This window comes from Trematomus bernacchii, unplaced genomic scaffold (assembly GCF_902827165.1).
Source record: "Trematomus bernacchii unplaced genomic scaffold, fTreBer1.1, whole genome shotgun sequence".
NCBI classification, from domain to species: domain Eukaryota; kingdom Metazoa; phylum Chordata; class Actinopteri; order Perciformes; family Nototheniidae; genus Trematomus; species Trematomus bernacchii.
The window spans coordinates 8389839-8406495 of record NW_022987547.1 but is presented as its reverse complement, the minus strand read 5'-3'; the positions used below and the strand labels follow the sequence as shown (position 1 = coordinate 8406495).

Genomic DNA, 16657 nt, shown 5'->3' with positions numbered 1-16657 from the left:
CTCAAACTGCCAGCCTGCACACACTCAGCCAACAACACACACACCCTCCCCCTGACCAGGAAACGAAACCGAACTCCAGCTCAACACCGGCGTGTGTGAGTGTGTGTAGCCAAGGCCCGGTGCTGCTGTGGCCTAATGGCAGCTTTGAGGAGCGGACCAGGAGCGACAGGACCCCGGCGGAGAGGACTCCCTGCAGCGGCCACCCTCCTCACGGTGCTGCTCACCTGCTGCGTCAGGTGCTCTGCACAGACCGACAAACCGAGCAACATCATCCTCATCCTCGCCGACGATCAGGATGTTCATCTGGGGGGGATGGTGAGTTGACTCGCTTAAAAAAATCACATGTTTTCATAACTTGATCATAAAGAAACGTTATAGTAACTTCTGATGCAAGCTCCTACCAATAAATACACACATGTGAATGAGTTTATAGTAAGCTAGCATTGAATTTGGAGTCATCTTATCATACTTTATGGTGTTTTTATTATCGCCTAATTGTTCGTATAATTCAGATACAGTCCTTTGAAGCTTGGTTTTGAAAGTCTACTGCCCTCTCATCTGCTGTGCTGTCAGCTGTAATGCAGGAAGCTCTTTTGACTGCTGAAAGTCCATTATTAACATAGTTAAGAGACATAAGATTAATGATAACAATTGCAAGGTAGTACACAACTTGTTGGATACACACAAAGAATATAAGCACCCCAAACAGAGCAGGGACTAGAGCTACAAACTTGCAAATACAATAACAAGTACATTTTAAACTAAAAGGTAACTGGAGACCATGTTGTGATGGTCAGCAGCAATGCCAAAATGGGGCCAGGGTTGTAAAGGAGGGGGGGCCCTCTACCTTCCTACCCTCCTACCCTTTTATTTGTGGCGCCCTTGCACGAACAACTCCCATCTTCAAACTTGGCCTTCATTTTAATCTCAACTTGACATCTGTAGAGTTTGATGAGTGCATCTTGCAAGGTTTTGACACTAACTCCGTGACATAATCATTCCATGAACAGACAGACAGAATATAAACACCTCTTAAAGTACTCAAAACTGCTTCTGTGGTAGCAGTTGATTTCGGAGGAGCATGATGGCCATGATGAAACACATGCAGACTCACAAGGTGAAACACTGCCACCCCCACACTGTTGCGCAGTGAGTAGACATGCTAGCTGCTCTGTGCTATGCTAGCTGCTCTGTGCTACTCTTCTTAAAGTGGCAATAGATCACTTTTCAACTCCTCCCACCTCTAGCGTTTCTAAATGGGATTATGTTTGGCGCCGCTGTGCAAAAACCTAATCCCTTTTCTCAGAGCCCACAGAACCACAGTTCACAGTTCTTCTACCAACTCCATGTGGTCTCTTCTCTTGCATCGTTTTCAATTAACGGACACTGCCACTTAGCTTTTGGCAAATTAATAATGAATAATGTTGATGATGATATCATATTGTGCCTTTTTAGGGACTTTCCAAGTGCTAGCTACTTTCATTGAAAGAGTTGGCGAGAATGCACAGGAAACACTGCATTTGGTTTTCCGATGGCTGAAAATGTATAGATCACGCCTATTAGGGCTGAAACGATCGCTAAATTATGATTTGGGTCACTTTTTCAAGCATAAATGACAATACATTTTCTGATTTCAGCTGCTAACTTGTGAGGATTTTGCCGCCTTTATTTTTCCTATATGATTCATTTTGTGTTCTGGGAAACTGTGATTGGCATTTTTCTCGATTAGAATTATCACCAACTAACTGTATTACTTTTAGATCAAATGTATGCTCTTATGAAATGGTAGGAGTTATGTCACTTGTCTAATTCTGAATCTGATTTGTTTCTGTTCTGCAGACCCCCATGAAGAAAACTAAAGCCTTAATAGGAGAAGCAGGAGCAACATTTGTGAATGCTGTGAGTACGTCTTCTACATTTACCCAGTGGTGGAAAGTAAATGAATGCATTTACTGCAGTACTGTACTTTAGTGCAGTTCTTAAATACTTGAATATTTCCATTTTATGCCAGATTTTACACCAAAACCACAAGATATGCTTGTAGAATTTAATACATTGCTACAGGTTAAACCAACTGTTCTTGCTTGGCATGCTCAGATGTCATTACATAAACAGATGAGTTGTCAGTTAAGTCATTTCCCCTCTAAACTCATCACATGGTTTCATTTAAAATACGTCATCTGGTGAGGCCCAAAGAGGTACAAGTATCCAATATTTCACAAAGAAGCATATATTACATAAAACTCATAAATCTGAAAATAAATGAGTTTATTGTCCTTTTAAAAAAATATTATGACCCCTCAAGTTAATCTGGTGACCCTTTGGAGGTCCACGACCCCTATGTAAGCTAGCTAACTGTAGGTAAAGTACTAAAACTAGCTCCAACTTGAGTAGCTGAAATACTAAAATACTGCTCTAACATTAATGCATCACAATTTTTTTTCTAATATCAGTCAAATATCACAGGATATATTTTATATTATATTTTAGTACTTTTTCTTCGATACTTGAAATACATTTTGTACTAAAGGGCCTGCATCCTTTTTTCAGTCCCCTTTGATTTCACATGTTTTAAAATGTGGAAACTGAACACATCCTCCTCTCCCCGGTCATGCTTCTCTTTTGTCACCTTTCCCCTTCTTCTCCTTCTTCTTCCTCCGTCACCGCTCTCGCTTCCTTCTTCTCCGCTGAAGTTCACCGTCACGCCGCTGTGCTGCCCCAGCAGGAGCAGCATTCTGACCGGTCAGTACCCCCACAACCACGAGGTGAGGAACAACTCACTGTCAGGGAACTGCTCCAGCATTCAGTGGCAGAAAGGCCCCGAGTCCACGGCCTTCCCCATCTACCTCAACAAGCAGAAGTACCAGACGTTCTTCGCTGGGAAATATCTCAACCAGGTTTGACCACGTGTAAACTTGATAAGCTGTTCTGTGTTTAGTATATATGGTGGTTTTATGATTCAAGAAGAAGCTGTGCTAAAGCTTGACTGCTTGAAAATTATTTAAACTTGACCCAAATATATTTAAAAGTTATAAACATGTTATATAAATGTTTCCCGTTCTAAAAGGTAATTTTAACCAAACAGACTAAAGCCATAGGAATAATGCTACCAAGCAGATGTTTAGCATGTTTAATGTTGAACATTAAAAGTAAATTCCATACAAAAACAGAAAAGTGAACCATATGGTGGCTCAAAAATACAAATGAATGGTTCTCCAAGTCATTACAATTCTTCCTCAGGGGGACATGAGTGTCGGTACAACATTTCATAGCTAGCAATCCCATAATGGTTGATATAATTCAGTCTGGAGTGGACAGGGTAATCCATAGACAAAGAATATACAATTCCTTAGAAAAAGTCAGTATAATACAACTTTTCTTACCTTTCAAATCTGAACTTGTTCATGAGTGTGTCTAGAACATTTTATTTTAAAAGATAGTTAAGAAAACGCATGACTTCAAAACAAAGATCATGACTTTTGGACATAATTATGCTTGACGATGATAACATTTGCCACAAATCATGCTCTACCAAAGTGTTGCTTTGAACTCTTGTTACACACTTTCTAATGTCTGTGGCTTATTTAAATGTTTTTTTTTCCACCATCAGTATGGTAAAAAAGACGAAGGAGAGGTTGGTCATGTTCCACCGGGCTGGGACCAGTGGCATGCATTGGTGAGTATCACACGCACGCACGCACACACACACACACACACGCACACACGTAAACACACACGTAAACACACACTATTACTGTATGTCCGAGTACTTCTGTTGTCACATGCATTGCTATATGTTTACAGGTGGGGAACTCGCAGTACTATAACTACACACTGTCAGTCAACGGCAAAGAGGAAAAGCATGCAGACAGTTATGAACAGGACTACTTCACCGACCTGATCGTAAGTACTGAGTGCAATGACTTGTGCATGAACCCGGTCTGTGATCAGCACTATTTCATGCATTGAGACATCTATAGGGACAATTATGTAGGAAGAAAAAAAAGAATGTTCACCTAAAAACTGTCTGAATCAGCTGATGTCTCATAAATACAACATGTGTCTAAAGAGTGTCTGCCAGTCAGCAGTGTTGAAGGTTAATCATCAACAACTAGATTGTGTACTAAAACTGCAAGAAAAACAAGCTAATATCATTTTTTATTTTTTTTATTTAACGTCATTTAAGTATTTATATTTGTCAGTGGTTGATTGAAGATGTTTGGCTTCTTCGTTGTTTTCCTTCAAATGCATGTCGTCTTGTTTTGTGGTGTCATGCTGCTGCTTGTCACCCACATCAGGTGACAGATGAGTTTTCTGCAGCTGTTGACCTATTCTGCTGTAAATATAGTTTACGAGGAGCTGTACTTCCCTTGTCACTTGCTGTTCTATTGTTTGTTCTTAAGTTCATTGTACGCCTTTGAGTATCACACTTCCATAAAGTTTGGGGACTTCTCGGCAACAGATTGATTTGTTTGTTCGGTGAAAGCAAGACTCATTTATATTCCTAAGCGTTTTGTGGCATTAGGTTTTTGGTTGTCCCATTTTATGCTGTATCTAAAAGAAGAAAAAAAAGAAAACTGGAGGTAATTTTGGCATAAACCAATTGCACTGAAGAGGAAATTGATCAATATCTTTGTGTTTCGTATGGGATTTGAGCACGACTTAAAGACTATTATATACAATTCCTGATCATGAGCTAAAAATAAATAAATCAGCTCCAAATCATGAAGAAAACCAACCATCTTATCAGTGACAAACAGTTTTATAAGTCAGTTGTGTTAATAATGCAAGGCAAGTTTATTTATATAGCACCTTTCAACACAAGGCAATTCAAAGTGCTTTACAAAAATGAAAGACATTAAGAGCTTAAGAAACATATTATAAAATGATATCTAGAAACACTCATTTAAAAGCAAAGATAAAAAGCAAAGATAATAAAAGTTACAATGCAGTTTAAGATATTGAATATATCAATTAAAAGCAGCGGCAAAAAGAAAAGTCTTCAGCCTGGATATAAAAGTAGTAAGAGTTGCAGCGGACCTGCAGGTTTCTGGGAGTTTGTTCTAGATATTTGGAGCATAATAACTGAACGCTGCTTCTCCATGTTTAGTTCTGACTCTGGGGACAGAAAGCTGACCAGTCCCTGAAGACCTGAGAGTTCTGGATGGTTCATAATTTAGCAGTAGGTCAGAAATGTATTTTGGGCCTAAACCATTCAATGCTTTATAAACCAGCAACAATATTTTGGAATCAATTCTTTGACATACAGGAAGCCAGTGTAAGGACTTCAGAACAGGAGTGATGTGATCCACTTTCTTAATGTTAGTGAGGACTCGAGCAGCGGCGTTCTGAATTAGCTGCAGCTTTGTAATGGATTTTTTAGTGAGACCTGTGAAGACACCATTACAGTAGTCCAGTCTACTGAAGATAAAAGCATGGACAAGTTTTTCCAAATCCTGCTGTGACATTAGTCTTTTAATCCTAGATATGTTCTTTAGGTAAGCTGATTTAGTAATTGTTTTAATGTGACTGTTGAAACTCAGGTCAGAGTCCACTACACCTAGATTTCTGGCTTTATCTGTTGTTTTGAACATTGCAGACTGAAGCTCAGCGCTAACTTTTATACGTTCTGCCTTTGCTCCAAAAACCATTACCTCAGTTTTATCTTTGTTTAATTGGAAAAAGTTCTGACACATCCAGTCATTGATTTGTTCAATGCACTTACTCAGGCCTAGGCTCCACGGGGACGAAAACGGGTTGAATCCGCATATTTCTCATGCGTATAGCCCTTTAAGCTCGACGACGCCGTAACGGAAACGTAGAAACAGACCCCGCAAACGACAACGGGTCCAAAGGTGGATAGATCTGGGAACGGAGCGCTCTGGGGGGTCCAACGGGGCCGTGGGGTCGCCTATACGGTCATCCGTTTCATAGCCCCGCCTCTCCCCGCCCCCACCTCTTCCCACCTCTCCGCGTACCCCGCATCATTGCTGATGTGTTTCGTTAACAACAACAATAGCTATTTTAATTACCTCTCAAACTACCTAAACTAGTTATAAATATGTTTATTTTTACTGTCGAGTCATCATTACTGGATCAGCTGCTGCATGAGACAGACACTGACGCTGTGAGAAGAGAGGAAAAAGAGACAGGCTCTGTGTATTTTATTATCATATATCGTTGTTATTCATTTGTTTTAAAGCTCAATAAATAACAAAGAAGACCTTTGACCGGCACTTTTATAATTTTGTCCGGAAGATTTAAACTTTAACACACGTTGACCGGCGAAAAACTCTGCCCGGATCCCTTGGCCCCCACCGCGGAGAATAAACAGAAGTGCAGCCATGACAACCATTCTTCTTCGCTGCTTTTGTGGAGGAAGTTGCTGCTTTTGTGGAGGAAGTTACAGCGCCACGTACAGGCTCGGCATATGTACTGCAGCTTTCCCAGCAGTTGGATGTAAACGGAGCCGTCTCGTGGAGCTTGACACAATCCGGTGTATATTGCGTGTGGGCGGAAGGTTTTTTGCGGTTGCGGTTGCGTTTGCGTTACTCCGATGCGTTTTGCCGTATGCGTTCCCATGGAGCTGGGGCCTCAGTGTTTGAATTGGGGCATAGTCTCCTGGTGAAATGGTTATGTAAATGTGTGTGTCATCCGCATAGCTATGGTAACTTATTTTGTTGTTTTTCATTATCTGGGCCAGTGGTAGCATGTAGATGTTAAAGAGAAGAGGCCCCAAGATGGAGCCTTGAGGAACCCCACATGTCATATTTGGCAACTCAGATGTGTATTTACCTATAGAAACAAAGTGGTTTCTGTCCTTTAAGTAGGATTCAAACCAATTTAGAACTGTTGCCGAAAGTCCCACCCGGTTTTCCAGTCGGTCTAGTAATATGTTGTGGTCAACAGTGTCAAACGCAGCACTGAGATCTAATAATACTAACACTGAAGATCTGCCACTGTCTGTGTTTAAGTGGATGTCATTGAAGACCTTTACAAGAGCAGTCTCAGTGCTGTGGTTTGGACGAAAGCCTGACTGGAACACATCGAAACAGTTATTTAAATGCAATAAATTACTCAACTGTTGAAAAGCTACTTTTTCAATGGTTTTACCTAGAAATGGCAGGTTTGATATGGGCCTGTAATTGTTCATTACTGAAGCATCTAGATTATTCTTTTTTAAGAGCGGTTTAATGACTGCCGTTTTTAGGGCCTGTGGAAAAACACCTGAGTGAAGAGATTTGTTTACTATATGAAGTAGATCGGAGGCCATGCAATGAAAAACATTTTTGAAAAATCCTGTAGGTATAATATCAAGGCAGCAGGAGGAGGATTTCAGAAGTTGAATAATGTCCTCTAGGTTTTTATCATTAATCTGATGGAATTGTGTCATGGTGTTTGAATTGATTTTAAGTGGACACAGGGACAAAACATTTGCTGTACCTGATACAGAGGCACTTGTCAGTGAAGAAGGAGGCACATTCATTGCAGGCCCTGGTGGATAGAATTTCAGAGGCTACTGACACTGGGGGGTTTTGTTAGTCTGTCAACGGTACCCTCTGTCCTGGGGGTTGTCAACATGGATGTTAAAATCACCAACAATGACTAGTCAAAGTCAATACACACTATTGACAGCAGTTCAGTAAAGTCATCAAAAAAGCTTGCACAGTATTTGGGTGGTCTATAGATATTTAGGAACAGAGCTCGAGAGGAGCATTTCAGCTGAAGGGCCACATATTCAAAAGAAGCAAAGTCCCCATAAGATGTCTTCCTGCATTGAATGGAATCATTGAACAAAATAGCAACTCCACCTCCTTTCTTATGCATTCTTTCCTGACTCATAAAACTGAAGTTGGGAGGTGTTGATTCGATAAGAACAGCTGCACTGTTATTTTGTTCAATCCAAGTTTCCGTTAAAAACATAAAATCGAGATTGTGCTCAGTGATAAAATCATTGATTTAAAAACGTTTTTCCTGCCAAAGACCTGACATTTAATAAAGCTAGTTTAAGTTTGTTAAATACACTATCTGTCAGATTTGTTGTGACAAGCTGTGGCTGACATGGAATCACTGCTAAATTTGATAAACTCACACAAACGTTTGAGCGCTTCCTGTTTCTAAGCTGATTCACCGCTCTTAATCTATTACCTATCATAACAGATATCGGCAAAGCTACTGGCAGGAAGGGCCCCGGCATGTCCTGGAAAGAGTTGAGAGTGCCATATGCCCTTGAGCCTGGACCCAGCACATATCAGTTAGTTTGCTGCATTTTGTACACACACATTCTTATCAGGCTTCGGAGACCGCAGATGCTGTCTTGAAGGGGGGGAAGGTGGTTGACGTAGGCACAGTGATGAAGACGGGGGAGATGGTGCGCGTCTCTGCTTCGGTGATTGTGGTGGGCGTTGTTGAGGGGCGGGGGTAAAGGACATGCTGCCAACCCTGCGTATCGCCTTCATGCGGTCATTGAACTCCAGGAAGGAATTGGTGCCAACCCTCTGTATCTCCTTCATGTGGTCGAACTCCAGGAGGGTGGGCGAGGGTGAAAGGGTGAACGGAGAGTAGAGAGAGCTGGGGGGTGAAGGAAGAGTATCCTCAAAGGTGATAGGGGGGGTGAAGGGCGGTGGAGACTCCTCCATTCGTTCAATAAGCATCCAAAGTTTTCTTCAGCAGTGGAAGGCCGTATTTAAATCACAGTCTGTGCCTTTGAGCATCAGTCACATCTAATAACATGTGTTTAGAAGCTTCTGACAAGCTCTATTACATATCCTGTGATTATAATGACTCACAGATGCAGCATCAACCCTCCCGGTTTTCACCTCTTCCAATTTATTTTCTACCAATTTATACACTAACAGTGTTTATTTCCCGATATTTGATCCAGGTTATAACAGACTAAGTGGCTGTTTCCTTGTTAGTATCTCCATATGTGTTTTTAATAATTTGTGTATTCAGTCCCTGCTTATTTCTCCTCGATCCAGACGAACCGGTCGCTTCACTTCCTGGATGACAGGAGCCCTCAGCATCCCTTCTTCCTGATGCTTTCCCCCCCCGCGCCTCACTCCCCCTGGATGGCAGCCCCGCAGTACCAGAAGGAGTTCAGCGACGTTAAAGCTCCTCGAGGCGGGAGCTTTGACAAACCAGGGAAGGTGTGTTCAAGATGATCAAATATTTGTTGATATAGATGACAGTTTTTAATGTTATTTACAAATCTATATGTTTCTTTGTGCTTCAGGACAAACACTGGCTGCTGCGTCAGCCTGTCAGCCCCATGCCCAAAACCTCCCTCACCTTCCTGGATAATGCGTATAGGAAGAGGTACTGCCAGACAAATCTGATTCAGACTGAAATATCTCATCAAAGTGAATTAACTAGAAGTTGTGTTTAAATTAATATTTATGATGTCATATTTGGCGTCACAGTTTCCTTACTAAATCTTTATTTAGTTTGTTTTTCCCAGAATATTTTTCACATTTGAGAATATCTTTTCACTGATTAGAATCAAAGAAAGGGATTGGGACATACTTTGTTGTTCTGCAAAACCATTCAAATATAATTGACATTTTCAATAAGAAAAATACATTGACCAAAAATACTGAAAAGGAAATTACTTTTAGGTTGTTATTTCAAAAATAAAGAATGAACACGTCATAGTATGTACATTGTAATGGAGATGTTGTCCTTTATATTTATTTAATTTTTACTCTTATTTCAATTGTAATTATTTTCTGGACATCAACCTACGTAACCTTGTATATCGCCCTACATTTCACTGCACAGTGCACATATTCTATATTTAATATTTATCCTTTATATCAGAGCACATTACCAAACTGTAGACTTTAAACAATGTAAATAATGATCTCTCCTTCAGATGGCAGACCCTGTTATCTGTGGACGACATGGTGGAGCTGCTGGTGAAGAAACTTGAAAGCATAAAGGAACTGGACAACACCTACATCATCTACACCTCTGATAACGGATACCACACAGGTGAGAGCCCCTCCTCTGGTACTCAGATACATATATACTCTGTACTTCCTGTCTGTGTGCTGCCTCACAGTAATCTCCACTGTTCACAGGTCAGTTCTCTTTGCCCATTGACAAGAGGCAGCTGTATGAATTTGACATCCGGGTCCCACTCATGGTCCGCGGTCCTGGCATCAAACCCAACCAGACACTGCAGGTCTGACACACATTTACACGCATGTTATTCTTTGCATCTGTTAATCCATAGTATTAGTTTGTCTTTTAATCATTTCTTTATGGCTCTTTCAGGCTCCAGTGCTGAATATTGACCTGGCTCCCACCATTCTGGACATATCTGGTGTCAACCTGACAACTCTGAATGTGGATGGGCAGTCGTTCCTCTCTCAGATGGTCAGCTTCTTCTTTAAATATTTTTCTAAATGTCATTTGTTTCTCAAACTTAAATAACATCACCTAATAATTCTCTGCCTGTTAGGCCCCAACGCTGCGTAATGGCACTGCACGCCCCTTTTTCCTTGTTGAATACACCGGAGAGGGACATGAAAAAACTGACCCCGCTTGTCCTAAACTGGGCCCTGGACTTTCTGTGAGTATATACAGCAAGAAAAGACTAACGTTTAACGAATAATTATAGGATATCAATACGCAAATTGTTGGTTAATTGTTAAAGTCATTTATCCAGCAGAAATGCACGATTATCTTCACACAAGGTTTATTCAGTAGCATTTATGGAGCTTTCGAAACACATCTCATGATCTGAAAATGCTCAGAGGAAAGGAAATGTAACACCAAACACCTCAAACACCTGCAGGGGAGGCATGTGTGATATGACTGAAAGTTCCTGAACAGCTAAGCAGTTGTTTTGCTAAATGAAGTTGGGTTTAAATCACATGTTTGCGTATCAGAAGTTTGCATGACTACCCTCTGCAGTTGGCAGGAGTGTGTATGGTTTCAGCTTCCAAAAACAATAATGACAGTAATTCTAAGCTGCAGCGATGACTCATCACTTGATTTTCCTCAGCAATGTTTCCCGGACTGCGTGTGTGAAGACGCCTACAACAACACCTACGCCTGTGTCAGGACCCTCGACAAGGGACACGACCTGCAGTACTGCGAGTTCGCAGACAGCGAGGTAACGTGAGACTGTGACACACATTCAGACAGTGGTGGACGTTCACTCAATGACTGTTCTTAATAACCATTTGAGGTTCTTTATTTGAGTATTTTCATTTTATGCTTCTTTATACTTTTTTTTTCGAAAGAAAAATTCACAGCTTTAGTTCATTTTAATTATAATTGTTTTTGTATTCCCTTCCTGTCACGTTAAAATCTATCTCCAGATGTGTTGTTTTTTAAAGTTTGTGATAAACTGAAAGAGGAAGGGTTTCTTTATCTTCTACTTCTTAAACTAAATAAACTATATATAACCCTTATGCATAAGCTGGAAAATGCATCGTCATAAAGATAAAAAAACTGCATTTTTTCCGATCTCATGACAAGTTCTAAAAAGGGAGCATTGCCAGAAATCATATGAGGATCTTATAAAATAGTATGAATTGCTGGAGATTAAGCTGCAGAACATAATATCAAGGAGTTTAAATGAGCTAGCCTTGAGCTCCTACAGCAGTAAAATGCAACATACACTTTAATGCAGAATTTATATTAATCCAGAGACATCATATCTAATAGTATGCTGCTTTAAGACTGCTTTTACTTTTCATCCTAAAAATACATTTCGCTACATATTTTTACTTAAATTAAGGTTTTGAATGCAGGAAATGCAGTATTTGCCCAGTGTGGTTTTTGTACTTTCATTAAAAAGGATCTGAATATCTCTTTTGTTTCCTCTGTGTGTCCCCAGTCATTTGTAGAAGTGTACAACCTGACGTCAGACCCCCACCAGCTGGTGAACATCGTGAAGTCGGTGGACCCGACCGTCCTGCAGGCGATGAACCAGCGGCTCATAAAGCTCCAGTCCTGTCAGGGCGACAGCTGCCGGGACGTCAAGTAAAGCAGAGTCAGCGCTCTGTCAAAGCTGCTTCATGCCCTCAGTGGAAGACGGGTTGGTTTATCTGACTGTTTTCCCGAATTTTACCACAAGTATGATAGCTGGATCGGGCTTTTTAATGACCATGTTTCTTGTGTTGTGACATGTCTCCGTAGGAAAAGCACTGGTGTTAATAATAAAAAGGAAGGATGGCTGGATTCTATTTAGCTGCTTCAGTTTCAGGGTCCTGGTATTGTGCACTGTCACTCTGTCATGGTTTACTGGGACATTTGAATAGAAAAAAGCCATTGTTAAAGGAAATGTGTTTTGGGAAATTAGCTTTCTTGCTGAGAGTTATATTCTGAATATCCTTTGAAGTCATGGGCTAGATAAATAATAAAGCTACAGTTAGCAGGTGGTAAGCTTAGGCTGGGAAACGGCTAGCCCGGATCTACCTTTACCTCTAAAGCTCAATACTTAGAATTGTACATCTTTCTAAGACCGAAGTGCCAGTGCCTATTTCTTGGTTGGGAAGAAAGAAATCGTCCTTAAAGTAATACAGATAGTGCTTGCACAACTACAAGGGTTTTTTTTGTTGCATATTTCCCAAATGTTTCCTTTTAAATGTATTCCTAACACCTGTGTTTTTCTTACAATGACATGCCAAAATGTGTGCAATGAAAATGTTCCGTCTGTTTTTTTCCCGAGCTGTGCTCATACATCTCGCATTAAGTTTACTATATGTTATTTTAAGATAACTCCTTACCCAGTTTATATAGTGCAGATCTGCAGTCCAGTCAGTCAGTCCTTCTTGTTCTGCATCTCTACGTATGAACGGAATAAAACGCTTTTTAATGATTTTTACCATTATTCAAGGTTCAAATGCCAAACTAAAATGTGTGTTCAAATGACACATAACCAAATATTCACTTGTACACTGTGGATGTCATGTATTCAATCATCTCTAAGGGAATAGTTTGATATGTTAGGAGTGGGAAATGAGAAGATTGATGCCACTCATATGTCCGTCTGTCCATAAAAAGCAGATGGTAAACTCACTTGGCACAATAAAGACATTTGGAAATAGGGGAAACAACTAGTCTGGTGCTGTTCAAAGGTAAACAAAATCCACCTAGCTGCAGCTCTATAGCTCACCAATCAAAATGTCATATATTGTTTGGTTAATTCAGATAAAAACTTTGCAAATTGCAACTTTATCAAGGAATGCGGGACTGTTTCTTGAGTCCCTGAATTTAGCTTGGAAGGAAATAGACCAACTGAAGGAAAAAAAACAATAAAACTACTATTTGTCGTTTTGACAGGTCAGTTTGTGTATAAATTAAACAAACAATTTTAAACTTTAATGGTCATGCTACATTTATTTGGTTACCCTTGCACAGAGCCAGGCTTGCTGTTTCCAGTCCTTTTGCTGCTGGCGTTATCTTCATTTTTATCGTGAAGACCTTCTATTCAAACACTTTGCAATATTACCTATGCATGGTAAAGCTCTTTTCTGAATATTTTTAACTCATACTTTTATATCTATTCAGCAGTACTTGAGTTCTGACACAAAGGCTTTTTTAATTGGACATCGGGATGTGTTGGATTATTTCTCCTATTTGTGCCTCGGATTTAAAGAATTAACATCATTTTAGTTTTTCAATCCTGATGTTTTGTTTATTACAATATTTGACACTGTGTATAATTAGTAACATTTTTATTGAGCCTTTTTAAACAGAAAGATGGAAAAAGTGCTGTGATACTTTTGAGATATGTTGAGGATTTTGTAATTGTGAGAAAGGGGAAATTGTACCTGGTACCATATGAAATGAACGCTTTGATCCTGTGTGCCTTGTGTTTGCACTGACGAGGCTCACGTGCCTTAAATGTGAATGTATTTGCAATGTGATTAAATTAAAAATAAATCAGAAGCATTTAAATGAACTTGTTATGTGGATATTTCAAAGAGGTGTCACACAGCTAATAAAGTACAATTTACTATTTAGCATTTATAAGCACTGAAATATTAAATAAATACATATTGAACTATAATGTAGTTCTAATCATCTTTGAGGACATGTTAAGTGTCACTAATTATAAAATCTCATAAGACATTTTAAATTATTACTACTGTGTTTACCTACATTTTCATTTACTAAGTTTATACAGCAGCCTTGTATCTGCCTGCAACTACATTATAGTGTAATAAACCATTAAAAAAAAACATTTATGTATCCTAATAACTGCTATAAAGGGAGGGCCAATTGCTTTTGAATCCTAAGTGGGGGAAATTAATATAGAACATGCATCCTGCACTTTTAACCAGGATGGCAGCTTTAAGTAACTGAGTCAGGATTTCTAGAAAGAGACATTGCAGATGAGTTTTTCAAATATATTTTTATTTTATTCTGAGTCACAAATACCCTGAAACTGAAATCCAATGAAAATTGATAAGTCAAGTTTAGATACACTGAGAAAAGATAAAGGAAACCAGAACAAAGTCACCATTTTATACAATAACAGAATCCAGTCGTTGTTATATCTACAAGAAAAAGAATTCAGCTTTAGCATGTCACATATCCATCAGAGGTACTTGTACACAGTTTTATGCTGCAGGGTCTGAATCTCTAACTTCACGGGGCATTTGTACAAGTGTGACAGTAGTGTCTCTGTATAGCCTATTAGGAAGTAAAACTTCATTGGTGGTAATCTCTGTAGCATTAAAGCGCACACTGTCAGCAGGTTGCCGCGCCTTTTGATCACAATTTCATTTGCCAGGCATCCGTGGAAGGTCCCGAACATGAAGCGCCGGATGAAGACGTCCTCTATGGTCCTCTCAGCTGCACCCCCCTCTCCTTTCAGGTTACCTGGTAGTAGCGGCAAGGAGAGTAGTATTGAGATAGCAGCACTAAATCCAAAGTTAATCAATTAAGGTATCGTGGTCAGTCTGGAGTGAGAGAAACACCAGATCCAAGCTGTTAAATTGCTCTTTAAATTGTGGTCATACGTACTGGTGTGCTGCGACAGCCATCCTTTGCGGTGGCCGATGTAATGAGGGGGTAGTGCCTGGTCATAGGTCACAGGTTTGTCTCCTTTCCCCACTCGGACCCTAGCTGCATGATTCTTATAAGATAAAAGAAAAGGGAAAGAGTCAGTAAAAAAGACATGTTGAAAAGATGTCAGCTTGTTAACTTGATGTCTGGAGCTCAGTGTTCACCTTGCAGCACACCGCGGTGACGTGGAGGGCTCTGCTTCCAGACGGGCTGCATAATGAGCCAGACCTGGCCAAAGCGCTCTGCAGAGGAAACACCATGAGAGAAAAAAAAACATCAGATTTCTGCAACAAGTGCTGAGAACAGAAGGCTTTAATGGGTTTACCTAAGAGTATAAATTGGGCTTGTGAAATGATGAAATTCAGTTACATATCCCAGTTTACCCTAACTCATATCCACCCTTGGTTAAGCCCAGTTGTGGAATTTAAAAAGTAACATTACTCAAGTAGCTACTGTGGTTAAGTAGTGTATGTAAGTACGTTTGATCTACTCGTGTATTTCCATGTTATGTTATTATTCTACTCGACTACATCTCTACAAGGGAGATATTGGACTTTTTACTCCACTACATCTAACCAACAGAATACTAAGTAGTTTAAGCATATCCTAAAACATCTACAGCATGAATATGTAAAATACACATTAATGCAGCAGGAATATTAATCTAAAAGCATAATCTAATAGAGTACACTGTACGAATACAGTTATGTGAATGCATACGTCGTTTGTCCACCATAGGATGTGTTAAAACATTAAGAATAATCTGGATAATTACAATGCAGACTGAATATGTGACACAGTAAATTAATAAATAGATCTTATAGAGTAAGGATATCCTTATCAAACGCTTTGACGAGATGACATACAGGAAGCTGTAAGCGGCTGGTACTTTAAACTGTTAGCTTTTAATGAACCCCCTCTCAAACTGTACAGCTGAATACATCATAGTAAACCAATATGTTATAATGTCAACATAAATGAGTATTTAAAAACAGATAAATATTAGTTTACTTACCAGCAGCATCGCGCTTCGTGTGCTCAAGGACGCCGCCGCCATGTTTTCTGAATACCACAATGTTGGGACCCCAGAGAGCTAAGGATTATTACTCTTACTCTTAATATTCTCTTATAGCTTGAATATTGAAATAAAATTGCAACACTGCACTGATTATAAGTAATGGTTAAATGGCAAATTTGCTATTTTTCCAGTAAACTATGCCTGTACAGTGGAACTGTTTATCCGACATTTAGGCAGCTGTTTCCAGCGGACGACTGTTGAGCTGTACTAACCGGATAGAGAACAAATAAACCATTTGGACAACCTTTTGGTTGGAATTGTTTTATTTGTAATCGTCATTAGTGATGTAAAAAATACACAGGACACTTATATATCTTTATATTTACGTTTCTGGGCTTTGTGTAATTAAATGGATCAAATTGTGCGTGTTTGTGGAGATGGTGCACTTACTTTGAAAATACTTAACCGGAAGTGTTATTATTGTTCTGGAAAGAGAACCAGGCATTAAGAGGCGAGTCTTACTTATTCATAAACTCATATTTGTGGACACAAGAAGTTTACAACTAGGTTATAACTCGCTGTTTTACATATCTTTAAAGTCAGTGAACA

At 39.7% G+C, this 16657-nt stretch overlaps 2 protein-coding genes across 2 annotated transcripts; one reads left to right on the top strand and one right to left on the bottom strand.

Annotated features, from left to right (window-relative positions):
• On the top strand, positions 1-13921 carry gnsb (glucosamine (N-acetyl)-6-sulfatase (Sanfilippo disease IIID), b). The gene is made up of 13 exons (XM_034122992.1): positions 1-315; positions 1840-1899; positions 2694-2897; positions 3611-3676; positions 3805-3903; positions 8982-9149; positions 9236-9318; positions 9875-9993; positions 10083-10186; positions 10279-10380; positions 10466-10576; positions 11012-11122; positions 11852-13921. The coding sequence occupies exons 1-13, from the start codon at positions 136-138 to the stop codon at positions 11999-12001; spliced, it is 1557 nt and encodes a 518-aa protein (XP_033978883.1). The 5' UTR covers positions 1-135; the 3' UTR covers positions 12002-13921.
• Positions 13922-14355: 434 nt separating this feature from the next.
• On the bottom strand, positions 14356-16289 carry mrps24 (mitochondrial ribosomal protein S24). The gene is made up of 4 exons (XM_034123257.1): positions 16046-16289; positions 15195-15272; positions 14989-15100; positions 14356-14844 (listed from the first exon to the last, which is right to left on the bottom strand). Exons 1-4 carry the CDS (start codon positions 16085-16087, stop codon positions 14561-14563), a joined length of 516 nt encoding a protein of 171 aa, XP_033979148.1. The 5' UTR covers positions 16088-16289; the 3' UTR covers positions 14356-14560.
• Positions 16290-16657: the final 368 nt, after the last annotated feature.